At 42.9% G+C, this 27780-nt stretch overlaps 1 protein-coding gene across 19 annotated transcripts in view; it reads left to right on the top strand.

Annotated features, from left to right (window-relative positions):
- KLF12 (KLF transcription factor 12) overlaps window positions 1-27780 on the top strand; it is a 251879-nt gene that overhangs the window by 155128 nt on the left and 68971 nt on the right. For all 19 annotated transcript variants that reach the window (XM_075088509.1, XM_075088473.1, XM_075088425.1 and 16 more), the window contains 2 exons: window positions 99-642; window positions 16389-16524. In XM_075088509.1, the coding sequence (XP_074944610.1) occupies window positions 99-642; window positions 16389-16524 (680 nt within the window). The remainder of the gene's footprint in view (window positions 1-98; window positions 643-16388; window positions 16525-27780) is intronic.

The raw sequence follows: 27780 nt of genomic DNA, 5'->3' as shown, positions 1-27780 counted from the left end.
GCTTTCGTGACAAAGTTGTGTGATGCACGTTAGCAATTTGGTATGCAAGTCATCTTCAGCCACATGTGTAACTATGTCCCTTTGTCCTTCCTCAACAGTCTCCAAACGTCCACAACTACCCAGATATGGAAGCTGTACCCTTGTTACTAAACAACATGAAGGCAGACCCTGTGGAGGATTCATTATCTACAGACCATTTCCAAACACAGACTGAACCAGTGGACTTGTCAATAAACAAAGCCAGGTCATCCCCTACAGCAGCTTCATCTTCACCGGTTTCCATTACAGCATCAGCCTCCTCCCCTTCTTCTACTTCTACTTCTTCTTCTTCTAGTCGGCCAGCTTCATCACCCACAGTAATAACATCGGTATCCTCAGCGGCATCTGTACCGTCAGTATTAACTCCAGGTCCTCTTGTGGCCTCTGCGTCTGGTGTTGGAGGCCAGCAGTTTTTGCACATTATCCATCCAGTACCACCTTCAAGCCCCATGAACTTGCAGTCCAACAAAATGAGTCACGTGCACCGTATCCCCGTGGTGGTACAGTCGGTACCTGTTGTCTACACAGCTGTGAGATCACCTGGGAATATGAACAACACTATAGTAGTACCACTGTTGGAGGATGGGAGAAGCCACGTCAAAGGTAAGGGGGGAACCAGTTTTGTGCATCTGTGGCATCTCTAAAACCTCTCTCGCATGAGGAAAAATGTAACAGAGTTATAAAACTGTTAGCGTACAAATTTACAGGGTCATTTGCTGAAAAGACACATAACTTACACTATCGGAAGGAACCTTTAGAAGTCTCACTCCAGATGCTCTTTAAAATAAATATGTTTAAAATGATTGAGGTCAGCGGTGGTGTTAGATGCTCAGCCAAGTCATGGCAAGTTTTGTCCTGAGAGGAATAAATCCCCCTGCCCCTGAAAAAGGACAACAGAATAATGACAATATACAAAATGTCACAGATGAACATGGAAAACTCACCAGGTGATACAGGTTTGGCAAGAGAAAGAATGTCAGAGAGATTGTTTCCATACAAAGAGAAAGCAATTGTTGGGCTGTAGGAACGTGAGAAGGAAAGGCTTTTGGACCACAGAGAGGTAGCAGATGCAGAGAGGTAGGTTTTACTAAGCCCAAGGAATAGCAGAGCAATACTTTGAATTATGCTTCTTTTTCCAGATTAAACAGCGGAAGGGAAGGAAGCCACATGGAGTGTATATATTGGGAATGAGTTTTGCAGACATACGACCTGAGGGGCACATGGAGGTGTGAAGGGAGGAAGAAAACACATGCCAGAAGGACAGATACACTCTTGGAGAGGTGTCCAAAGAACACAGAAAGGGGAGCTGGGGAGCAAGAAAGAATGAGAACATAACAGTTAATGAGGGAGCAAAAGCTTGGTAGAGATGGTGACATGGTGGGTGGAGAAAGAAAAGAGAAAACAGATGTGCCCAGATATGTTGAAAAGCATAGCTTTATAAAGAAGGCATTAATGACACAGATAGGAACATGAGGAAAGGAATGAGAGAGACTCATCTCAAGGTTCATTGCATGGGAGTGAATAAAATGTGGCTAATTCACCCCTGAGATGAGGTATTGCTTGAGGCAGAAAGGGAGGGTACTGGCAGATAACCTTACTTCAGGGCTTATGAGACTACAGGGCATTTAATAATACATCTTACAACATCTCTTCTGTACCTAATTGTATAATGAACGGGTCCCTACAACTGAAAGACTTTTTTTCTTCAACTCTCACGTCTGTTTTTGATATACTGGTGACTGTGTATTATTCTATAGGATTACAGTGATGGGTCATTCTGATGTTTAGTAGCATCCCATTGTCCATAAATCTTTGGTTCTCCTCCCATTCCCTCAGTACCCGAACATGGACTATGCCCTCTCAACATGCTTGGACGTAGAAAACCAGCTCACAGCTGATCTGGGTTTTATTTTAAGCCTCAAAATGATGGTTTAAGAAATTTTATTGCACTTCATACAGTGTTGTAATTTTAGGACTTGGTGCCATTATGTCAAGAAATGATGAATGAAAGCAGAACTTTTCACCATGTGGTCTGGGGAAAAAAGAAAAAGGAAAGTTTTAGTCTGTAGTTTGGTTTTGGAGCTTTGGGCTGCACCTGACCTTGAGCTCATCCAGAATTTTTCTCATTTGTTTTCTTTTCAAAGGTGCTAGCTGGCTCTGCTGGTAGTCTCCTCTGTAGGAAGCACCTCCTGATCTTGTAAAACTGGAACTTTGCTACCCCAGTTTTGTCAACAAAATTCCAGAATTTAATGTGCCATAGGGATTTCAGCCCACAAGCTCCAGGCCTCTGAGCTGCCCTGACAATTTTGCCTTTGTGCTATTATTGGCAGAGATCATTAACCAGTCCTGCAGCACTTATTACAGTACAGCTAAAGCAAAAGAAGGGATTAAGCATTTGTAATATTTTTTTTCCTCATCAGTTGTACCCATTTTGCTGTCACTAATTCTTTTGATATAAATATTCAGGTTAATTTGAATAAGTACAATAGAAGAATAATGGGCAACAGTCCACTCTAGGTAGTCATCTTCTGTCCGCTTTTGCTGGAGTGTGATTTTCTTTCCTTAATGTAAAACAATATAAAAAATGAAATGCAATGATGTTGCATAAATTAACTGATTAAATAAATTTCATATGTGCTTACATGAACTCCCCTTCGGTGGTCAGCTTTCATGCTGAAAGCAAGAAATAAATGTACACAGGTGCCAACAGGACCTTGCTGTCAGATGGAATTGATTGCTGATCCTCTACCAGCTGAAGGAGAAATGCAGTTTAAGCATCATCTAGAGTCACTACTTTCAACTTCTGCATGAACTTTGATAATTTTCAGAAACAAAAAAATACACAGGCTGAAACAAAGTCAATCAACAGATAGGATCGGCAGCATTTGTTCGATAATCTCTGTGTTGTTGCAGCTTTGTGGCTAAACCAGAGACCGTGTTGATGATCCAGGGGTGTGGTTGGGAAGCAGTTTAAATTATATTTTACATTAGCCTGTATCCAAGTCCTTTTCACTTGAATAGAGACTTAGGCACTTTCCTGAACAGAGATACTTTCGGTGCTAAAATTAATGAAAATTACATTAGATTTATGTTCAGACCTCTCCCGGTTTTTCAGATACAGGTACTTGGAGGAAAAATGCGAGAAACAGGATATAGAGAAAGGTTTTTTCTTTGTTATTCCCAGTTTTATTTTCCTCTTCCTTCCAGGTCTGACTAGAACCATTCCGTTTTAAATTCTGATGCAAAACCTTCTCAGGCCACCACCATCCCCCTAATCCTGCCTCCAGGCGTTTTGCTCGGGTGGCTCTCTGCTTCCCCTGATGCTTCTCAGGTACCATACAGTCCACCTTGCTCTCTCTCAGACAAAACTGCCTTTTCTAGGCTATTAAAGCAAATACTTCTTTCTTCATGTTCTGTTTGAATTCGCTCTTCCCTCCAGCACAAGAAATCACTACCTGCTCTTCTGTTTCTCCCTTTTCCTATTCTTCCATTTTTTATAGTCCTTCCCATCTTACCGACTGTTCTTTGAGTGCCAGTTTCAGCAGCTCTGCTTCATCTCTCCCTCCTTATCTGTTAATATTTCAAACCCATGCTGTCATCTCCTCCTCTGCTGCTGCATGTCCTTCTCTGTGTCGTTGTTCATCCTGGCAGTCTCCGTTGCAGCTTCCTTCAGAAGGGTCTCAGATCTCCTTTTCTTCTTCCCGACGTGCTGCTCATTTCTGCTCTCTGTCCTGCCTCCTCTCCTATTTTTCACTTGCAAGGTTTCCCATTAAATCAAACACTTTCTGCAGCATTGAAAACCAGACCGGTTTGCAGAGAATTAGCTCTTGTATTTATGAGCTGCCAGTAGCATCCCGTGAGGTCCTGTGCCGCGTGCTACACCCCAAGGGGAGCAACGGGAGCTGGGGGTATCATCCTGCGAAAGCACCCTTCTGTCAGATTGATGCTTTTTGCAGGATAAGAACCTCCCAGTTCACCTAGTGTAAATCGAAATCAGAATCAAAGCATTTTTAGAAATCTATTAACAACACATAATTAGAAGGTAATCAGTAGACGATATGTTCAGTATCAGTAATACAACACTAGTCATTTACAAATCTTGATAAATTCTTACAAATCTCTAAGACTGTTCTGTAATCCCACAACGCTCACATAGGTGCATGCACACACATAGTTACATGCAGACTCCCCTGCTGACCATGGATCTTCACCTACTGACATCCTCCTGATGCACCTCCTGGGGAGGAGGCGCCCCGGGGAGACCCCCAAAACTCTTAAGTGCTCTCCCCACACCACCAGCCCAGCTGTGCCCGCTACAACCTAATCCTCACATTATTCCATATGCGCAAAGTGCAGTAATGTGTTAGGGCTGTCGGGGCATGGAGGGCACTGGAGCCAGACACAAGTCCCTGCGGGCACCACGGGTCAGGGCTGCACCCTCTGCTACCCCTACAACGTGGCAAAGAGATGAAGTTCACTTCCTTCAGTGGTCACCTCTGTCGTCTTGTCATCCAAAGCCTTAAAAAGCACTTGGAGATTTTTTTCTGCGTGGAGTAGGTGGTGACCACTAGACCTTATTATACACTAAAGTATTCCAGAGCATTAAAATCCCATGAAAAACTCTTTCCTCACCTTTTTTTCTCCCTGCTCAGCAATGGTGAGGATTGCTAAAAGGTGTAATTAGAGACACAGCAGGTAGCAGCACCTATAGATAAGGTTGCCTGATGGTTTCCTTAAAACCCTGCCTTCAGTTGCTCAGTCTATCTATATGTTAACCATTTAGGCTCACATTTTCCATGCCTCATGTCTGCCTCAGGCTATTCCTTCTTTCTTTTTTTTCTTCCTTTTTGTGGAAAGTTTAAAGAGAAAACTATTCTGCTCTTCCTGAGACTAAGTGTAGAGAAAAATACGTAGCATTTTCCATGTTAAAAAATTTATTCCACTTTATTTTTTGTGAAAAACTCTAGAACCTCTATGGTTTTGTGCCATGAACCTCAAGTTTGGTTTGGACCATTGCCCTTTTTTTTGTCTTTATAAGCACTTGTGAAAACCAATCCAGGTGTGGAGATGTGAGAAAAAAAAAAAGAGTCCCCTTAAAGAGTAAAGCAAAAAAAAATTGTGGCTGGGAAAAGGCAAGGAGGAGGTTGGAAGGGGCTGGGCAGTTGAGAAAGGGGCAGCGTGGGAGGGACAGGGGGAGAAAAGGAGAGGTGGTGAGATGGCTGTGGTTGTGTGAACGTGTCCAGGAGGAAGAGTGGGAAAAGGTTGGAGACAGAGGATGGGAGAAGAAGCAAAAGAAGGGTAGAAAAGAGGTCTGGGCAGGGTGAAGGGGAACAAGGAGAGGCTTGGACAGGTGGGAGTGAAAGGATCCACCATGGCAGCAACACATTCCCCTACAAACTCTGGTACTCCCATTGGCCATCGGTCTTTCCACTGCTTTGCTTTCAGAAGATATCCATGAATACCACTGGCAAATCATGTCCCTCTAGCAGTAGGCTTTGCCAAAGATAATATCCTTAAAAATTGTTCTCTGTAGTTCAGAAGAGTTACTCCATTCATTGAAGGGCCTTTTAGAAGCTCCCACCTGCTGATGGTGCACCAAGGACCTGTGCAACCTTGGTATTGCTGGGTTTTTGGGTTCTCACTCTTACAGGTTTTAAAGTTTTCAGAAGACACAACCACTTGCAAAATCCAGCAGTCAGGATGTTATAAATTTAAATTTGCCAACTGAACTTCATCTGCCTCCAGTGTGCATAAACATCCACAATGACATTGGCTGGACTGTTTTCATGTTGTCTGTACAAGTTGTCTAGGTCTGTGTATAGACCTAGCAGAAGTACACAGGATGTGTCTTTTCACAATTTAGTCATGCTGTATTCCTCACTGTGGATACATTAATAAGTAGTAAATTCAGTACCTTTTGCTACAGAATTTTCTGTGACTGAAACCAGGTAATACCATTAGATGACATTATGCACTGCCCCTGTTGTTTTTTTAAAGCACAGCCTGTTATTTCTACCTACTGTAAAGTTTATTCCACAAAAGTAAACACAATTTATAGTACAAAGTTAGAAATTTAGAGAACCATTCCATATGTTTAAAGGTCAGATTATATGGTCTGTTTATATAAATTATGCTATGGAAGAGACTCGTAATTAAAACCAGTAATGTTGCTTTTTTTACTTCATGTGAACCGATTATCCTTTCTACATTTTAGTAGATGGTTATTTTGGATTTGAGTTGCATTCAGGCAGAGAGTTTCTACTTTAGCTGTAATTTTTTTGTTGTTACACACAAAAATCGTTTGCAGCTATACATATTCCAACCTGTCCACATTCCACCCTGTCCACCTCCACCCTCCTGCCCCGCAAGATGCTGAATCTCTCTCCCCCTGCTTGCTTGGTTCATCTGGAAGAAATATTAGTGGTTTTTGGAAAGGAGAAGCAGGTTGGCAGTGGCTAGCCAGGAAGAGAAGCAGTCTTGTGTTCAGGGTGGGACCTGCGTTGCTGGAGGTGGTGCATATATATTTAAGAACTAGAGTAAATAGTAATTCTTGCCAGAATGTAGAGTTAAATCACAGGTTACAAGATATGCTGTGGTATTTGAAATTGGGAAGGAGGTTGCCTGAAGACAAAGTAGCTTGGTTAACTATGGGGACTCCCATAAACAGTCTACCACTTAAACCTCCAGAAAAGTCATATTTCTGGTGGCTCGCTAGTGACCTGCTTAGATTTTTCCAGTACAGAAGCACAAGCTCTTCTAAGATTTATCAGCAGTGGATTTAACATCATGTATGCTTTTAACTAGGAGCAGGCTTGGGGAAGGGACTGAGGTAGATGTATATTCCAGTGCTGTGAAGCCCAGCGTAAGGAGGATGAGGAAGGCCATTTTGACATACCCTGAGTCCCTGCACCTTTTGGAAGCTTAGAGCAGAGAAAGAGGAAAGAAGTTAATTCTTTCTCCTCCACGTGAAGAATGCCTCCGGTCCTTCAGCTCCGTACTCTCACCAGGGCTGAGCTTTGATCTAGTTGCTTTTACCCCACAAATTTGCATCCAGTAGAAGCACATGCATAAAACTTCTCATTTATTTTATCCCTGCCTTAGGTTTTATTGTGCCTTGGACCAACCTGCCAGAAACTTCCTGGTGTCTAAACTATCTGTAGACTGTTGCAGCGTGTAAATTGCAGTCTGCTACCGTTTTGCAGTGGCATTGCAATATTTTATTTAATATTAAACATACTGTGTACTTATTGTTTTCCCTGTTTACGTTTGGTGATAGAGTATTTGTATATTGGATGCTCAGTAAGATGTAAATCTCAGTAGTCTCGGTACTTTGTTTTTTGTGTAGATGAGGTCTCATGCATTCAAATAGCTTAGAAAGAGAAAAATCCTTTGCTTAAAAACATAGTAGTGTATGTTTATGTATACAGCTCAATGACAGAGGTGCTTAAATATGTGCATATATTACATCCATGCAATCACTCTCACCTCTGTATTTCTCCTCACAGCTATTCTTTTACAGGTTTATGGCAAATTATTTGACTGGTGAAATGATTTTAAATATTGCCTTTGATTGGATCATAGCAATTAATATTCTCTGGTAGATTAGTTACGCTGTGTGTTCCGTGCCAATTCCCATTCTCTGTGAACCATAGCTATGCTGGGTGCAGTTAACTGCTCTAGCCATATAGTCCCATAAAATCTCAATAAAATCCAAAAACTGTGGAGTATGGGTAATCTTGCTATAAATTGTAATAAAAATTACCCCTGTAGACTCTATATTCTGACCATTAAGTTCATGGATACTGCTGCTTTGTACATAAAGTTTTATGAAATAAATCGACCAATTCTGCTGCCCCTACCAGACACCAAGCTGCTTTGATTGAAAATCTGATAGGTGCGCTCAGAGCATTTTCCAACGCATAAAGCGTTTATAATGAACTTTAAATAGGAAGAAAAATGCCATATATGTGCTTCATATAGTATGGACCAGCTTAGGAGGAGAAAATCATGAACGCCATCATTCCCACAATGAGTGCATTTGTTAGGTCCATAAAGCCAGAATTTGGTTTCCTAAAGCACGTTAAGTAAACCTGAATATAACACTTAATCTCTGAGAGCTTTGTTTCAAATAGCTTGTGTACTTCCCTATTGGGAAGTGTTGCTTCCACCGTTGAAAATGTGCAGTGGAGTCTGCAGTGTTCTTCTTTGGTGTTCTCCTGCTGGGGGACTTGGTGTTGGGCTCCTGCTCTCTGTAAACCTGCCAAGAAGGGGGGTGTTCGCTTGTGTCTGCTCACAGTCTGAAGCCACATGTCAAGCTACAGCATGAGGTTGGGGCTGCACAAGTTGTAAAAACTATTTTCCAAGAGTAACCGAGAAGGATGGAGATGAGTCGGTCCCTCTACTTGGTGTTTGGTCCACCCAGATGAGCCTTTTTTATTGGAGGTATATGAAACAGTGGCAGTTTAAGAAAGAGTTACAGTCAACTGTTGGCCAGCAGTTTCCTTCTTGCAGTATTTCAGGTACCGCACTGTGTCGTATGCCAAGTGTAGAGACCAAAGTTAGGGTTTAGACACTACAATATTCATAACTGTTGGCACATTATTGGTTTTAACGATGATTACTGTGTCCCCCTGTGAATGACTCCTCTTCCAGATTTGCCCACTACAGCCCTGAGGCCAAAGATCATTATCTTCAGCGTTGCTGCTGGGGACCTAGATGCCTCTGTGGCATTAAGCGAATGGTGTCAGGTGGGGAAGGAGCAGGAGTGAGCAGAGCCGCGCAGTGCTGTTGCTGTTTTCCCATCTTCAGGCACGTACTGAGGTTGCCCAGACACTTTTGCTCGTTTCCCAGAAACCAAAGGCATGACAGAGTCGCGAGGCAAAGGCTCCTCTCCTGCCTTTCCCAGCAATGAGTGGGTCTGCAATGGCTCAACAGGGCACTGAGCCACTTCCCTCTGCCAGGGCCGGTACCCCAGCACCTGGCAGAAGGGAGGTGGGCTTAGCTCCCCTGAAGGCGCCCATCTGCCTCCACTGGCTCTGTGGGAGGGCTGGGGCAGCTGTATTTGCAATGCAGGTGTATTTGCAGTGCGGGTGTCTGAAGACAGGAGGTGAGAGGCTGTTCTCTTCCCTCTCAGTGTCACGCAGCTCCTGATGTCCAGGGCTCTGAGAGAGGATGGGGGCTGATGGAAGCGTACAGTTAGGTGCCATTGGGTCATGGGGTCATTGTAAGTGGCAGACTGTTATGATTAGGTTCAAACTCCATTTTTCACAGTGTTTGTGATGCTGGCAGACTGTAGCTTATTGTGTTAAAGCATGAGTGCCATATAATTTTCTCAACCATATTTTCCAGTACCATCCTTCTCGGAGTTTGGCAGCAAATGTCACTTTATTACTTCAGTCCTTCCAGCTCTGCAGACACAGGGATGCATGTGTGTAACAGCAGCACTAATGAGACTTTTGTAAGTTTAAATTTTGGAGTGTAGTGGAGGGTAGTATTTGGTTTTCCTTTTGTAATGGAGGTTAGTGCAAAGCGGCCGTTCCTTACAGCTACAGATGATCTTTTTGCTGCTGTATCCCAGCATGCACAGGAAGCAACTGGCGAGCAAGGAGTTTCTAAGAAAGACATTTGGCAACAGCAAGCATGACTCTTTCTGGCTTATTTGAGGTACATCACGTTTCTGCATAATTTAAACTTCCACTGCAATAAAAATCTGTGGCTGTGTTTGCGAGAGCAAACACGTCACCTGGGTGTGGATCAGAGCTAGCAAGCCCAGAGCGGCCTCCCCACCACCCAGGCTGACGTCTCACCTAGCACGGGCCTTGGCGTTACTCTCCCCGCTGCAGGCATCTGTAACCCTGCTTGTGGCTGGCAAGTCTAGTGGGTAGATGCCAGGGCCACGTGGAAATCCCATCATGAACAATCATTTTGATTAGCAGGCTAGATATTAGGCATCCTTCAGAGAAAGCAGGGCGGGGAGTTCAGTAAGTGAAACAAAAGCAAACAGACTCTGAATTTGGAAATCCTTTCAAAAAGCAGAAATAGATTGTTAATTATGTTAAGCGAGCAACTAAGCGTGATTCAGTTTTTACTATGATGTGGTGTATCAGCAGGCCTACATGTATATTTACAAAGTTATTAGCAGAGAAGTTAATTTAATGCAGAAAACAGGTTTTAAGATAAAGTGAGCCAGAGGCTTCAATATTTCAGGATGCTGAAATTTTCTTTCTGCTTTCACACCAGCAAGCATCATCTCATAATGAGTCATTTCGGCATTAGTTAATACTACATAGCTTAGCTATAAAGAGAGGCGAAACTCCTGATGGTTACTTAGTTTTCTCCAGCTCTTAAATATTTCATTTCTTTAACCCAAGGGGTTCATATTTGCCTTTAAATCAAAGATTGTAGACATGAAATTACTTCTAGTGGGTCTTCGTGAGTCTGCTGATGGGTTGAGTTTTCATCCCTTTCACTCACAGGAAATTTAACTGCAGAAAATAAATCACGTTGCGGTAACTGAAAACTGCCAGCAGTGATTTGTTTATCATATGTTAGCGTATGGCCCTTTCACGCTGAGAAGGGCCCAGCTTCAGGCCACGTATGGGCATCCAACTGCAGCATTTCTGACGGCACTTGGCCTTGGCCCGAGCAGGTCAGAGCACTTGAGCTGCATATCCCTAAATAATCGCTGGAAAGCAGCAAAGCGATTAGGAGGTGTTTGGGTGGAGCCCGGATATGACAGACGGGAGATAGCATTTACCCAACAGCCTAGTAACAGCAGCACGTGTGTGAGGAGCAAGAGGAGGCGTGCTGGGCTCTCGTCAGCCTGGAGAGATTTAAATCCGCAGTGCCCCCTTCCCACGACTTGTGTGGATGTGGACAGGAGCACAAGTTTAGAGAGTGAAGAAGGAGAAAAATACCCTGATGGCATGGCCCTGTGCTCAGGTTATTCCCCTGGGAGGGTGGAGGTTCCATCCTCTTCCGAGGGGTTCGTCTGCCCTTAGCAGCTGGCAGGCTGGATCTTTCCTGGACATTTTGCTTCCATGATGGGGCTAATCATTTACCCAACACAGTGGTGTGCCAGAAAGCAAATATTCGATCAGTGCTCATTAGAAAGTAGCTGTGCAAGTTTAAATATGTTCCAGCATTGTAGAAGGGGCAATTTTGTCCTGAGAAACAGGATCAGGCACTGTCTGGCCCCTGCAGCCAGCAAATATTTTAAAGCCAAAACCTGTTTAGTTCAGTAGGAATAGAAGAAAGCTTATATGTGATCCAGATCAGATTTTTTCCTGCTGGCAACTGACAGTTGGCAGATACAATATTAATGATGGTAGACCAAGTTCTGGAGTATTTACAGGCTGGTATGTGCCTTACATGAGACTCATTTGCACATCTTACCTTAAAACAAGTGCAGAGTGAATTCGCTCATACCGCCCGAAGGGAATCTCCTTTTTGGTACAGTATGGCAAAGGGGCCGTTGAGAAGTGACTGCGTATATGTACATGCATCAAGAGCAATTCTCTGTACTTTCTTTAGCAAAAAGGATCATTGTTTCTTGAGGCTAACAAGGATGGAAAGCAACGTGGCCACTTGCAGCCTTCAGCACTTGCAGACATTCTTAAATAACTCCCCTGGCTTGCCAGTCTCCTCGGCATGGCGTGCTAACAGCTTGCTTCTGTAGCTCCTGTGCACTCTCTCAATGACACCTTTGTCCCACGAAAGCAGTCTCTGACTCGTTTCTTTTTGCTTGCCTCGCCTTAGTCGCATTCACACTTCACAAAACCACCAGATTGCTCTGTCGGACAAATCTTGCCTTTCAGGAGGAGTATCAAAGGCAAGAAAATCAACTCATTTTCAAGGCTTGAGCTTTATTAATGAAATGTGTCTGTCTGTGACAGGGAGATGTTGATTCAGTGACCCAGCCGGGTCCCTTCTGGACCTGTGGTCCTAAGTTCAAGATAAAGCTAGGCCGTCAGAGCAAGGTACAGCACGAAGGGAGGTTAAAATGCACTGGCACGTTTTGTGGGCTCTCTCCTCCACCTTGCTTGCCAGTTGCATTCCATCACTCATTTGTCCTCCACCTTTTTCATCTCATTTGCTGAATTATCTCTTGCCTGCATCTCTTCATTCTTTCCAGTTTGGTGTTCGTTAGGCCAATAATTACTCTTAATTCAGTGTTTATGAACTGCCGCTGCTATTTATAAACCTTGGTGCCAGCTTTCGACAGTTGTTCTTAGATGTCCAAGAGAAAGTCAAAGCTGTTGACTCTGTTGTCACGAACTCTGAATGTATAAAAATCCTGTACTGCAGTTTGCACACACTATAGTGAATGGTGAGGAGATCTCTGTTAGGCTTTTGGCCAGTTGGTTATTCACATGGCTCATTTGGGGGACGAGAATTGCTTTAAAGGCGGTTTTTACCCGCAGCAGCTGCAGCCATGCTGATGAGAAAACAGGGCAGTTTACACCAGCTGGCAGCAGCAAAGTTCAGCCTCCTGGTTAGTCATCTCGGCTCCCCAGCACCTCAGCCACCCAAGTCTGCAAGCTGAGAAGAGCTCACAAATGGAGGAGGGGATGAAAAAGTGTGTATGTGTGGGCCAACATTAAAAAATAAGAGAATGATCGCTAGATCATTCTCTAGCTTAATTATCATCTTTAGTGAGGTTCACTGCAAAAGTATAACAAAAAATGTCCTTGAATTGCCTGCCTTTGAATTTGTCCCCTGATAACGTTTCCTTTCCTCACCTTTTGTTCTCGCCATGCTCAAGTGTCACAGCACCTTGTGATGTGCTCAAGCATTGGGGTCTGGAGGGGCAAACTGTGCCCAGTGGGCTAAGTTATCCATAGGTGCAAAAAGCACAACCCCATTGGCAACTTCGTGGCATGTTAGGAGTGTACAGAGTAGGATTTACCTCGCCCAGCAGAAACAGAAAGGAGGTAACGTTTTAATGTAACTGAGAGTTTTCATCCTAGCACATTCCTATGGTAATCTAAAACCAACACCAAATATGATAGGAGTCTTAAAAATATCATAAGAGCTGGTAATCTGCAATCATAATGAAACAGCGTGTCTTGTAAGGAACAAAAGTACGTAAAATTTTTCATATACATTTATACTGTCTTGTTATGTAGGTGTATTCACACTTAAGTAATCAAAATTCATATATAATAACTGTATTACAGAGTAAATTATGTAACAATGCTCGTGACTTCAAGTTAGGCTTAGGTTTAAACATTAAGAAAGTTTCCAAGCTAGCTACTTAAAACTTTTGCTGTAGTGTAAGTCAGATTAAGCCAATGTTAGTACAAAGTATCTCATAAGTAGTTTCTTGTTACAATTTTAATTTTATTTACAAACATTTAAAGCATCATTTATAGCAGCATTTAAGTACTGGGCAGATACAAACATGTAACTTCTTGTAATGAGGCTCGCTTCAAGAAAAACCGAAGAAGTAATGAAATAAGTAACAATAATCTCATACTTGAAGTTGCTTTTAAGAAGGAACATTAGGGAACAAGACATCCTCAGAAATAACATTTCTTTACAAATAGTTTTCTGGGGCTAAATCAGCTGACTAGATGGTTCAGCTGCTCTTAAATCAAATACTAGGTTATCCCTAATGCTCAGGTATGCATTGAATACCGTCATGTGTAAGTCATGATTTTAAGAACAGTCAGAATGGTGCTCATTCTACCTAAAATGATAAAATGTTCTGAACAATTTCTGAGTTGCTGTATGTTTGTCTCATGCGGGTCATTGTTCACTGTCAAGTCTTTGCTTTGGTAAGCAAAAGGTGTTTTCTTTACCACACAGGAAGAAATAATAAGCAGTCTAGATGTAGCCAGTATTATTGAGGCACCTAAACTGTGCTAGTAGAAAGCTAATAGAGGTCATTCTGCGCATCTGTAAATGCACTGCACTTCCAGAAGGGGTTGTTGCATCAGCTTACTGAACATACTTGAAGAGTATTTTCTTTATGAAGTTCTTTAACATAAAAAAAGTGCAGCTGAAGTGTAGTTATAATCACTCACTGTTCTTTTACTCAGGGTGGTTCACAGCTAAGACACAAATTAAAATTTAAGACCAACTTTCCCTGGAGTCATCACTCCTTTGGTCGGGAGCCCACCTATCCATCAGTGCTACTTTTATGGCTGCACAGCTCCTGGAGTATCTGCAGTATCTCCAGTGAAACTCAGTCCCTTTTCTAGAGTTAGTGAACATGGGAACATAAGAAACATGGCAAAAAGGGAAATTTAGCTGTGACTTTTGGAGCTGCTGTCTAGCCATAGGCCCACTGGACTGTTCTTGACCTCTAAAGGAAGCCGGTGATACCTGTTGTCCAGGGCTGTGGTTAGCCAGAGCTGAGTAGGAATGACAGCTGCCTTTCTTAAAAAGCATGTTGCAAGACCCAGAAATTGTCCTATCTCTGAGACTGCAATACAGGAGAGCACAAGCTGGCAAAATTAACAGTTAGCTTTTTAAATAAATAATCTTGAATTCCCCTATTTCACCTGGCCAAACAAAGCAAACGCATATTTAAACAAATCTCTTTGCCTGTCTTCCCCTTCTCGCTCCTCCCTTGCAGGGTCAGGCATCACTCCAGTTTTGCTCTCTATTCCAGCTGCTTTTGGTGTCTCTCAGCACTTACTAATCCTAAGTGGTATTTCGTGGGTGAGGAGGAATGTCTCCTCCGCAGTTTGTCTCAGGGTCCGTCCCCTGACACAAGCAACCCCCAAGTCTGCTCGGGACTATCCCAGATCATACTTGTGCCTCACAGTCCCCTTCACACCTGTCTCTTGGCTTCCTCCCCCTGCCCACATGCAGGTTGTGCTTAGGTCCCTTTGGAGGGCAGCAGCCAGGATAAGAGGGAAGGTGGGTAGCCTGCCTTTCTGCTCTCCTTTCCTTTCCCATCTCTTTTTGGCGCAAAGCATAACTCTGGTGGGTTGATCTTGGCTGGCTGCCAGCTGCCCACCCAGCTGCTCTCACTCTCTCCTCAATGGGACGGGGGGAGAAAATAAGGTGGAAGAGCTCATGGGCTGAGGTAAAGGAAGGGAGATTGCTCACCAATTACTATCACAGGCAAAACAGACTCGACTTGTGGAAATGTAGTTTAATTTATTGCCAATTTAAAGTAGATTAGATTAGAACCACACACACACCCCTCCTTTTCCTGGGCTCCCCTTCACTCCTTCATTCAGGGGGATGGGGAGTGGGACCTGTGGTCAGTCTATAACAGCTCCTCTCTGGTGTTCCTTCTTCCTCATGCTCTTCCCCTGCTCCACCACGTTCTCGTCAGGTGAAGCGGAATCTCTGCTTCACCATGGGGCAGCATGTCCTCCCCTCCATGCCCTCTCACCTGAGTGTCTGCAGGGCTGTTTCTCATGCTTTCTCTCTCGCTCTGCCTGCGTGGCATTTTTTTGCCCTTTCTTAAGCACATTTTCCCCGAGGCACCACCACCTTGGCCGAGGGGCTCAGCCGTGCCCTGCGGTGGGTGGGTTGGAGCCAGCTGGACCCATCTGTGTCCGGCACAGGGCAGCCCTGGCTGCTCCCCACAGGGGCTGCCCCTGCAGCCCCCGCCGCTGTCAGCACCTGGGCACCTGCACCCAGTGCATTGCCATACAGTATGGATACTGTAAGCTGTGGATGGACAAAACAATCCTGCAATTCCTGATCTTTGGCTGTTTGTAAGGCGTGAGACTGTGACTCTTCAAAAAAATCTGCCTAAGCCTATCCGACGTCAGGCACCAGGCAGTGAGTTGCCTGTGTGAAGTTATATGCAGAGGCTTGGTCACCTGTAATGTGGAGAGGAGGCTCCTTCAGAGGTTGACACTGGTGTTGAACTGAGCCAGAAGTCAGTACAACTGAGGAGTTTTTGACACCTAACTTATAGTTAACTGGAGTGACATGGGTCCCAGCCTGGTATCTCATGATGGACAGTCGAAATGAAAGATTGCTCCTGAAATTTTGCTGTAAAATTTACTTTCGAGTATGCTGTGTTGTGCAAAGTGGGCATAGCCCTTTCTCTTTGCTTTCTGAATACATTCAGTATAAGTAACTTGAGGGTAAACCGAGTTTTTGACAAATATTACATGTGCAGTTTTATTTCAGGACTGCCAAATACGTTGGTGTAGCTAGCCTGTGTGTGTTTGCACGCCTGCATGCTGCTGGAAATGCTTGCACCTAGCTGTAGCACCTCTAGATGCCTTTGCGAATCCATCTCCTGATTTGGGAAGCTGAGCACAGGCGGTGCCATTCGGCCCAAGCGAGCGGATGTGTTGTGCGCCCTGATGTTGTTCTGGGACGAGATTTAATTTCAGTACGCTCATATTAATCCATTATATGTCTCTTTCCAGCACAAATGGACCCCCGAGGCCTATCTCCCAGACAAATTAAAAGTGACAGTGATGATGACGACCTGCCAAATGTGACCTTAGATAGCGTTAATGAAACTGGATCTACAGCGCTCTCCATAGCCAGAGCAGTACAAGAGTAAGTATCGCATTCCCAGAGCGAGATGAGTGTTGCCGAGGTGCTCCCTGGCCAACGGAGACACCAGCCCTCAGCGGTGCCGCAAAGGTGTCCCCCCAGCTGCGGGCCGGCATACCTGCCAGCATCTCTTCTGTGTAGCTTTGTTCCCTTTAGGAAGAGGTGGCTGTATCTCTCCTCTCTCTGATTCTTTCTTCCTTTCTTTCTCTCCCTCCTCATTATTAGGTAAAGTTTTGAACTGAAATTGTTTCTTCCCCTTTATTTACTTGCAAAGCTTGCAGTGTTTTTATATCCTCTCCAAAGGGAGGCCAGGTTAGACTTTCACTCAAAAAACACGAAATTTTTTCTTGACTGAAAGCAGCATCAAGAAGTTTCTTCTAGTTGCTGTCAGATGGAAAATACCTACATTTCTCCTGAAGGACAGTGTCACTGAACGGAAATTAGTGAGAGGCTTTGAACAGTTTTTCCATTGCTATTATTTTTCTGTGTACTTTTGCTCACTGGATAGACAAATAATTTGTTAATGTAATATCTGTATTGCTTGTTTAAAAAAAAGTTTATCATGAACATTAGCAATTCTGTAGATGCATGAGCTTGCTCAGTCACTGTAGCAGCTGGAAGGGAACCAACTGTGAGGTAAATAAGTATTAATATCCCCATTTTATAGGTGAGGAAAATGAGGTTATGCGTAAAGGTCACCCTGTAGGTCTGAAGCAGAGCTGGAAATAGAACTAGAGCCTCCAGGCACTGAAGCCTGTGCTAGACCCACAAAGCACATTACTTTATCTGAGAGGTTCGAAATATGGGCATTCTGGATGTTATTAAATAGGAAGGGATATAATAAAGGCCAGTAGACATTGTTATTATATAATTTATTATAGATGCATTTTAAATGTCTTATCTAAAAGTACTCAGGTTTGCTTTGTTTTCCTGGCCATCAGTGGCCAAAAGCGCTGACGTTTCCAAAGCAATGGCCTATTTGTTTAGAGGAAACCAAGCCATGTTTGAGGGGAAACTACTTTTTGGGGGGTTTCACCAGACACGTGCTAATTTATTTTCTAGTCAAGCAGAGTAACCTCAAACCTATACTCCCCTCTGAGCAGAGACGGAGTTCTTTATGGGCAAGGCAAGGCGTTGGCTTTCACTGTTATTAGCATGCTCCCCTTCTGACAGTGATGAAGGAAGGGAAGGTTTCTTCACCAGTGATGCTATTGCTTGATAGACAGGCCTTACACATATTTTGAATTTGCTAGTTCCAATGCCAAGCCCTGAAGTGCTTAGTGGTTTTTTTTTCTCAGTTTATAGCAAGCACACATAATAAGGCAGAAAAATAAAACAAACCGTCGTGATTTTGTATTAAATGGTTCTGACTAATTAATGAAAGGAGGAAGCTTGGGGTGCTAGCAAATACTTCTAATGTATGACTGGCAGGCAGATACTATTCTCTGTGACTGATATTGCGTGAACACTTAGGGAATTGGTCAAACCATGAAAAGCTTTTTTAGCTTTTCCACAATGCATTCCACAGTTTGTGAAGGTAAATGTGTTGAATATTACTTGGCTGGCTCTGGAGCTTAAGAATTAAATTAAGAAATTTAATAATATAATATCAACTCATCCTTGTTACAGGTTTTATTTAAACAGTAATCTGTTAGTTTATTTCAAAAGCCTCATTAGGAAAATCTAATTTGACTGTGATCTGCAATTTGTCTTCTTTTTTACTTCATTCTCGGTCACAGACACTACACATAACACTGCTGAGTGAAAAGAGACGTCAGCACATCATACCAACTCCACTCAATCCATTTCTTTCTTGGTCTCTAATATAGTACCTTAAAGACGGGCCCGATTCTTAATTTAGGCGTCTAACGTGTACCTTAATATGAGACATTTAGCAAAGCGGTCCGCCGATAATAAAAGCCCACATTCTACATACCCTTGTTGCAGAGCGGAAAGTGCCTTTGATGCCTTCCAAAGGGAGATCCTGTGTGCTCAATTTCAGTGTCTAAACTTAGCAGACGGGAATTTCCTCTGAGGATGTGGAAAGGCACCTACTGTTCTGCTGAATAACCGGGCAGCGCAGGGGCACGCATAGAAAGACTGCTTCAGTAGTCAGTAAAGCGTAGGTCTAAAGCCAAGTGCCTAAGTGAGGTAGGCTGGATCTCAGAGTCTAGAATACTGTCTGATAGAGTGTGTTCTTTCTTAAGTGAGCTTGTAAGCTCTTTCCTGTGAGTAGTTACACAGTTAACAATGAAAAATAACTTCTTCCTGACAGAGAGTCTTGCCTTGTGGGGTGCTGGCTGGGAAGTACAGCATGGCACCTCCAAAGGGATGGCAGCATCCTTTCCTTCAATACTGGATTGCTGTTGTGCAATCTTGTCTTTTTTAAACAAAATACCAAGCCTAGTTTGTAGATGCTGCTGGCAGGTGCGAGACAACAGTTGACCTTTTTCTGGTTGGTTTTCAGACATGTTTTAAATTATCCTACATAAGGATTATAGAGATATATATATATATAGATGTATGTGTATATATTTGCCTGTTGCTGCCTATTATCCAGGAGCTGAAAGGGATTTCAGATAGCCTGTGGTAGGTATTTGCTGTGGGTTGGTCCTGTGCAGCCCCTCACACGATGTATGGGGCTGTAGGGCATTGCTTTATTGAGGCTCCTGACTTTCCCTGTGTGTTGTCTGTGGCGTTCAGGCTTTGTCTTGCGTAGTTAGGCATCTGCAATGTAGGTGTCTGCATCCGAGACAGTTATTTCACCTCCCTGCGTATGGGCTGGATAGCAGTTGGTGTGTCCAGGCAGTAATTCTTTCAACCTATTCTAGCTGTCTAATTTAGGGAGAGAGAGTCAAGCTCATGAGCGCCTGTTCCTCTCCATTGACTGCAGGCGGTGCAGACAGCTGCCTGGGACACATGTGTCAGCACTGCAGATCTCTGGTGTGAGGTGAGGGTAAGGCAATCCACGGCGCCTGACTGGGGAGTCAGCGTGCCAGAAGCTGGAAGTGACAGGACGATACTGAATGCTCTGACATCTTCCCTTGGATCTAAATCTGCCAGGTGGGGTTAGCAATGCCAAGGTTTTAACCACGTACTGGAGGAAATCAACTAGTCATTATTTGGGGAGGAACTGGTTTTTTTCATATATCACTTTTTAAGCTTGTTGTCTTGGAAATTACCCTTATGTGGCTGGGTCGTCGGACAGTCTGGAATGCCCATATGAAAACTTTGCTTTTCACATCCTCTGAAACTGGAAGGCATCCTTCTGTGTTGCTGCTTTGTTTCAGGTCCACTATAGTCTTACAAGAAAAGAATTCTTTACAGTAAAAATTGTGACAGTCAGACACTGAGCCACATGTTTGGCGTGAGTTCTTATTTACTTAAACAGAATGTAATTTGCTTGCATATTTGTAAAATGACCAAGTATGACTATTTTTTTTCTCAGGGAAATTGCCTTCTTGCTGCTAGCTTTATATTGGCTGAGCTTCCAGACTTCTCAGTAGTTCTTTTGGAATTACTTCATAGTCCCTCTTCAGTTCGGCAAATCCAATCAATAATGTAAAGTTATAGATAAACAAAGTCATTATTTCAAGAAGGGTACTTTGATGAAATTTCTTTCTGTGGCAGTGCTGCTTTATGGCAGTTGCTATGCCTTACCATAATATGGACTAAGAATAATTTATTAATCTCAGATAATATGCTCTGGCTGATAATAAATATTGCAGCAATATGTAGATTTCAGGAGGCTTTGCATTGCAAGCAGCATTTCATCCTATTTGTAGCGTGTTTTACAAACTCATTTTGACATGAAGCTCTCTAACAAAGAGCAGATTTGCCTCTATACGCCTGACACCACTGATGCTTATTACACAACATGAATAGCATCATATATTCAGGGTCAAATCTCAGATATGCTCTGGAAATCTTTATGAAGCCAAGGGAAGAGAAGGTATTAGTCAAGCCCTGGAATAACAGCGAAACTTTTTAAGGGCTCCCCTCAGAGGCAGCATGCTGTTCCCTCAGCCTGGCAGCCCTTCCATCCCTAGGTAGCCCTGATGCAGCGGTTCTCAGGAGCTGTCTCCGTGGTACATAGTAATGCAGACCCTGAACAGGGCATTCATCTCCTTCTTTCCCTACGCACTTGCACAGTAAAATACATTACATTACATCATGCAGCTCTCTTTCCCTGAACACACACAACATAAGATCTCCACCTTGCAGAAGCTGAGGGCAGAAGCAGGAGAGGCAGAAGATGATTTTTAATATGAACTTTTGATCAGTGTATTGGTAAAAATCCAAAGATCCTCAAATTCCTCTTTCTCTCTCTCGACTTCTTTTCTCCTTAGAGGGTGAAGGGTGAAGCCCTTTGACGAAACCATTTTTTCTTTATATAATGTCAAGGAGAAGATGGACTGTGCATATAAACTGATGATGTTTAAGGTAGCTTGTTGTTTTTCCAGGGTGATGGAGAGACAGAAAATTCAGAAAGGAAATCCTCAATACTTGTAGTTGTAGCTGCAGTTAATTCATAGAAATGCGATTTGTCATTTGGATGTGACCGTGGTGACCTTTAGCGTGAACTCTGCTTTGCGCTGAGCTGGGTGCCACGGAGTGCTTGTATGAAAATGAGATTAGAGGCTTTGACCGTACGTCCCATTCTCTTTGGCTACGTTATGTGATTGATACATTGATACTAATGTGATCATCTTACTTTATTTTTAAATTCTGCTGGCTTTTATTATTGCAATACAGTGGAAGGTAGATAGTTTTGGATACTGCAGTAGTGAAAAAAGAAATTACACACACAGCAGTCAGACAGCATAGCCACAGTACCAATGTACTCTCTTAAATTGGTATGTAATTTTCAAGTCTGATTTTTTGTCTTTAGATGTTGGGTTTTTTTCTCCCTCCTCTTCTTCAATGTAAATCAACTTCTGTGGTTGATTTTGATCTCTTTTGAGGTTTATAACTGTGTTCCCATCAGCCATTCATTTTCTACACTGATATTGTCTGTTTTCCATCTTCAGCTGCAGTCATTACTACCACTGTGCTATTCATTATAGGGAACTTTCACCTCAGTTTTTCCTTCTGGTTACAGACAAAATACTTTGTCCTGAGTCTCCAAGAAACACCAGCAAGGGTGTTTTGGCAGAACTTGTGTGAACTTTGCTTCTCTCTCCTCTGGTACATCCGTCCTCCATGAACAAATGCTCATTTCAAAACTGGCACACGACTGGATGGTGATTTTACGGATGGAGAACTGACTAGTGCTGGTCCAGAATTTCTCAATAAAGCATTTTTTTCACTGGAGAATGCTAATTTTGTCTAAAGCAAAATCGTGGGAATACATCGGTTTCAATTTTACTGTTCTCATGAAGATTTCCCAAGTCTGGGATGCATTTTTCGATTGCAGTAAGGCTTTAGAGCAGATGATCACACAGTTGCTGCAACATTCCTGGGGGGAGATTGGACCCCAAACTCAGAAAGCAAAACTGCCCGTGGGTCTCCCACCTCCCCACAGGCTGTTATGCTGTGGGGCTTCTCCTCAGCCTCCTCAAGAGTCGTTCTACAAACTGAACTGACTTACTAAACGTTAATAGAGAGGTGTGTATGCAGATACGCAAGTGAAAGACTCTGGTGACATAGAGCCCTATAAGGCAGGCAATCATCTATATTATGTTGTTGCCCCCACTGTGTCATTATTTCAGGTATTTTTCTGTTCTGGTTTCATTTTATTTTTTGTCAACTGTCTCAGATAGGTATCCTGTGGCAGAAAAGAGGTTTCTGCAGTGAAAAATGTTGCTGAGTAAAAGCTGGCAAATGACCCAAGGGCACCATTGAGCTGCAGGGGTGTGCTGTGTCTTGGCTAGCTTAGGGAACCTCTGGGCAGTACTGGACTGTCCAGTTTGGACATAACCTTGCAGCAAGGTTCACCTCTCACAATGTAATCTATCTAAAAGTTAGGCTCAAGTATTTTAGATTTCTTCAATGGAGAGATGTGCATATTTCTAGGTGCAATCATCTCATCAGTTGAGATCATCTGCCTTTTGGAGGTGCCTGCCTTCTCTAATGTTTATAAAGCAGCCTGGACGAATGGCTTAGGGAGAGTGATGAACCTTAACATTGCTGAAGTTACATATGAGAAATGCCCCTCTACATGATTTTCTGAGGCCATGCTGGAAGTCTGTGACTCAAGAAGAAACTAAACCAGTGCATCTAAACTTTGGGCCTATGCAACTCCTGTAGGTGTGATTTCTCCTACCTACATGTGGTTCAGATAACTCACTAAAGAAGGACTGACTTTTTCTACAGTGTATTTATATGGCACTTTACAAACTTTCTTCCAGTAGAATTTAAATTCTCAGCATCCTCTGTTTGTATATAAAAATGAATGTACCTAAAGCTGTACTAAGGATTTCTACTGCAAGAGCTTGAAAGCCCTGTATAAATTTGGGAATTGCTCTTTAGGCACTAACTATGAGCCTTTGGGTTCAGTAATCCAAATGGACCGATACTATTCTAAAAAGGTTCCTTTTCTATTTTTTCTCTCTCCTTTTTTTTTTCTTTTTGGTGCATATGTGATATGTAAAAAAAAAAAAGTTTAATAACTTGACAGTTGGGCAGTAAAATCGAAGGATGCCATTCTGTGCATGCACAGAGATTCTAGGATTTTTGGTGTGGAAATTTGCCAATATATGTCCCAGAGCCTCTTGCCAGGATAACAGATTTCCCATCAGCCAGCGATATTAGGAACAAGTGCCAGGTAGACGGCAACTGTAAATCAAAAGGAGCTTCTACAAAGAAATTGACATCGCTGCCTGCTTTGAAAGGACGGTATTGCTTAAATGACAGTGTATTAGGAGATAGGGATATTGTTCCCTGAAGAAAGCTAGTTTGATAATAAAAGTGCTTTTAGCTTGGTGTACACAAAATTATGTTTTCCTATCTCCCCTATGATAGTAGGTTACCATGACTGTTGAGTGGATGAATCTAGAGCAAGGACACATTGCCATTAGGATGTCTGTTCTCTTCTTTTGAACCACTTTGAAGTGCCAAACATTGCTCTTCAATACATATTTTATCACACCATTGCTAGGAGTAATATTTTCCTTTTAAGAGAAATATTTTAAAAAAATGGACAGTAAGCTGGGAGAACCAAGGAATCCTGGCTTTGCTAAAGTCCAGAGGAGTTTTACCATTAACTTCACTGGGACTAGCGATTAATCTTAAAACTGTAACAGAAGTATGGATGCTAAAAAGAAAAAAAGTAACTCAACACTTAGGCTGTTTTGGGGACCGGCACGGTGCAGAAAGAGAGGTATTTGTAACATTGAGGCGTTCATAGATACCTTCCTGTACGTGTCTTTCATTACCTTTGTCCATCACAAGCAAACTTTCAAAGACTGTTTCCCAGCTTCGGTTCAGTATCTACATTGAATTGTCTCATCTGATTGTCTTCTCAAATATAAATTAATTTAAATTTTTGTCTAGGAAGTGCCGGTCATTTCAAGGTAGTTATCAAACATTGCCGTTACTGGGATTTTACATTACAAAACATGTTTACACAAATGTGCGTTGGAATAAACTGCCCCCAAACAATAGCATATGTTTATAATTCATATAGCACTTTTTATCTTTGGAGTGCTTTGCAAACATTAACTAATTAAATTGTACAGGTCCCCTGCGTGTTCAAATCTGATAATTATCCGCAGGTTAGTGACTTGCTCAAGGCCATGCAGCCAAGCAGAGGATGAGCTGGGATCAGGAATGTCTGCCTTCCAGTCCCATGCTTAATCCACTGCGATGTGTCGCTCTAGAGTGAAGCTTGAGTCGTTAGTGGCTAGAGATGTGAAATGCACTTTATTGATAGGGAGGCAGGCATTGTGTAATTGCTTGAAGAGCATGACACCGAAGAATGAATTATAAATAACATTATGCATTACTGCTACCCAGTTAGCAGTTCATACACCTATTTGGCATCTGTTTCCCCAGTGATTTGTTTTTTCAGCTTTTTTCTGTTTTTTCTTTCTAAATCAGCACGGAAAGCAGAGGCAGAGCTGTGTGCATTATGAAATTCAGAGCTGTAGCAAATACTCATCAGTGCGGATTAGATAGAAGAACACTGCCAGAAAAAGCCACAATAAAACTACCTCAGTGAACTGCTACCTTGACTTACTGATAAGAAAAAGAAAGAGCATTGTCCTCTGCTGTCACTTGAGCCAAAATTACTTCTTTTTTCATTATCTAGATCAGATAAGTTTTTATCTTTCCTTTTCCATAAAGCAGTTCCTGTGATTTTGTGACAGACAAACATGCAGCACAATTAAATCTTAATAGCAGTGCTTATACTGATTTATGGAAAAATGTTCCCCGAGTGTTTAGATCGATGCATGCAAAAACACAAAAAAAAGTAGCGTAGGTCACAGGTATGTAAACTGCATGCAAAGGAGGGCACTGTTAAGAGGGGAACATTGTTTAGCAAGGCATAATCGAGTGAGGATGTGAATACAGGGATCTAAAAAAAAAAAACACCCACTTTTTTTTTTCTGCCATTTTCCTTTTTCCTGCAAAACGAGAAAAGATTATGCTAGGTTTTGCCCTTTATTATTTCAATCCTGCTTCACTAGTAGTGACTCCACTGCAACCTCATTTCTCACAGCAAGTTCCTTTTAGGCTGGAGATAAAGAGGAGTGAAAGGAAGTTCTTGGATGATGGATATGGAAGGGTTTTTTTGTCCTGAGCCCATGTGCCAAGGGGGTGTTGTTCTCCATGTGTATGTGACTGGAGACATGAGTGTTACTGTTTTGGACACATCAAGGAAAGGATAAGTGGAGCTTAAAGCCACCACACGTATGAAATTACTTTAGCCAAAATGAAAGGAATTGAAGGCTGAAATAAGGAGTAAAGCAACGCAATGGCTGAGATAATAGCGTCTAATCCTGAGGTGTGTCAGAAGTAATGATAGTCACAGGTTTCAGAGTCAAGCCGAGCACCTTCATCATTACAGCCATGACAAACAAAAGATGTGTCGAGAATGAAGTTTTGGGTCATTTTTTTATTTATTTACCCTTCTGGGGTATACTGAGGTGCCACAGCATACAGCGGTGCAAGGAAATATGAAAACTGACGCAGGCAGAAAAGAAGGAAGAGACCAGGGTGGATCAGAGGAGGCAGCAACGGCCAAAACACTTTTGCCTAGCGTGTATCACTAGGCTTAGGCAGTGTGGAGCAGGCTGGCAAGTACTGAGGTCAGAGGCTGCCCTAAAAAGTACTCATCCTGAGGCCTGCCTATGGTATCTGCTGCTGGCAGAAATCTCTAGCGCTGCTAAACAGAGCCTGAAAAATGAAATAACCTGGAAATGAGCAGAACCTGCCAGCAGGCACGAAAAGAAATGCTTGCATTTATGTGCTCGTTAAAAGTCAGCAGGAATCTCAGTCTTGTCAAAATATCTCCCTCAATTATTTGTATTAGAAATACAGTATTTAGCATAGGGCTGGGATACTGCGTGATAAATCAGGGGCACACAGTGCTGTCAGACAGACAGATGGTTTCGCATAGAAGTCACCATGGTGTTTCTCCTAAGAACTGATGGCCATTGCTATTTCTGTGATCAGTTGCTTATCAGGGCCAAAGAGTCAAACCATTTATAAAGAAGTTCACAGGAGGAACTGGAATAATGATCAAAATCTCAGTCATAAAAGTTTCAAAAGCAGAGTAACAAGATAATGTTGTGTAATAAATTAATTATTTGCTGAAAATTACTTACTCAGCTGAACAGGTTGATTGCACTCAATACGTCCACTTCTGAACTACTGGCTGTCTGTATCACCACATCATTTCCGAGATTCTTAGCCACTACTAAAGCATACTCAAAATAAAATGTTTTTCCTCTTGCTTGAGAGGAACTACCAAGTACATGCAGTTCTGGAACAGGTACATCCTTGTCAATATACAGCATGGCATAGAGGTACTGCTGTCCCCATATGCTCGCAGCATCCTGCAGAACCAAGATGGACCATAACAGCACAGGCACTTGAGACGAGGTGCAGTTTGCCTGCTTTGGGGGAGGTCTGGTGGCAGCGTTGTGAGGTTATGAAATAGATAACTGGCTCCAGCAGCATTTCAGAGCACCTACACAAGGCATCAACGCTCTCACAATATGGTCAACACAGAGTTAAATGCTCTGAAGTTCAACAGGCAGAACAACCAGCTTCCTAGAGCCCGTGCCACTTACCTCCTAGGTACTTGGCTATGAGTCATCTCTGCTTTCTTTGGAGCTTGGGCTTCTGACAGGTGTTGTTCATTAAAATACAGTTTGGGGGGGAAAAAAAAAACCCACAACACACAAAAAAAGCTTATGGTCTCAACTTCCCATTGTGGAGGCTGACAGAGCAGTGGAACAGGCTGCCCAGGCAAGCTGAGGAGTCACCTTCCCTGGAGAGATGGACGTGGTCCTGTGCCCCCTGCTGTAGGTGTCCCTGCTCAAGCAGAGGGGTTGGACAAGATGATCTCCAGAGGTCCCTTGCAACCCCCACCATTCTATGATTCTGTGAAAATAAGAGATCAAGTACTTTATTCTGTGCTTACCTATTTCTGCTTGTTTTAAAATGCAGAAAATGCTGTCCTTTTCCTACCAGCCTTCACTCTGTTTAAAAACATGATGGCCAGCAGCAGCAGTGGTGCAGCCACCCGTGTCTGGCATAAAAACCTAGTGGTTAGAGCACTGGCTCAGGAAGCCAGATACCTACGTTTGCCAATTCTGGAATGCAGGGCTAGGATACAAAATCCAGGAATGGTCCTACAACATCCTTTTCCTCTTCTTTTTCCTCCTACACTTGTATTTTTTATACTGTGAAGTGAGTCTTACAGATCCCTTTTATGCTGGATCCATGTTGTCAGGTGTAGTTTAGCCATTTGCATAGCACAGGTAAGGTTCAGGCTCCAGAGGCAAGTGTTGGGCATTTCTCCCCATGGTTTCTGGATCAGAGCAGAGGCTGGGTGGGAGGCCACAGCCATTTGGCTGTTTGGCCAGGCCAAACAGAGAGGAATATAGTGAGTTTTAGGCGTCTGTGAGGTTAGTTGGAGGATGTCTGGGTGTCTTTTGCTTCAGTGCCTGGATACTGTAGGTTCTAACCAGAGCTAGTTGTCTGCTAAATTTCCCACTGACAGAAATTCAGCATGCAAATACTCATCATCCTTACCAACTGTATTTTTGCCTGCCCTATTGCTTAGCTGTTAAAAAAGGACCTTTATGA

The sequence above is a fragment of the Phalacrocorax aristotelis genome, chromosome 1, assembly GCF_949628215.1.
Source record: "Phalacrocorax aristotelis chromosome 1, bGulAri2.1, whole genome shotgun sequence".
Lineage (NCBI taxonomy): Eukaryota > Metazoa > Chordata > Aves > Suliformes > Phalacrocoracidae > Phalacrocorax > Phalacrocorax aristotelis.
Note: the sequence above shows the minus strand (reverse complement) of the source record. Positions and strands in the feature narration are given on the sequence as shown.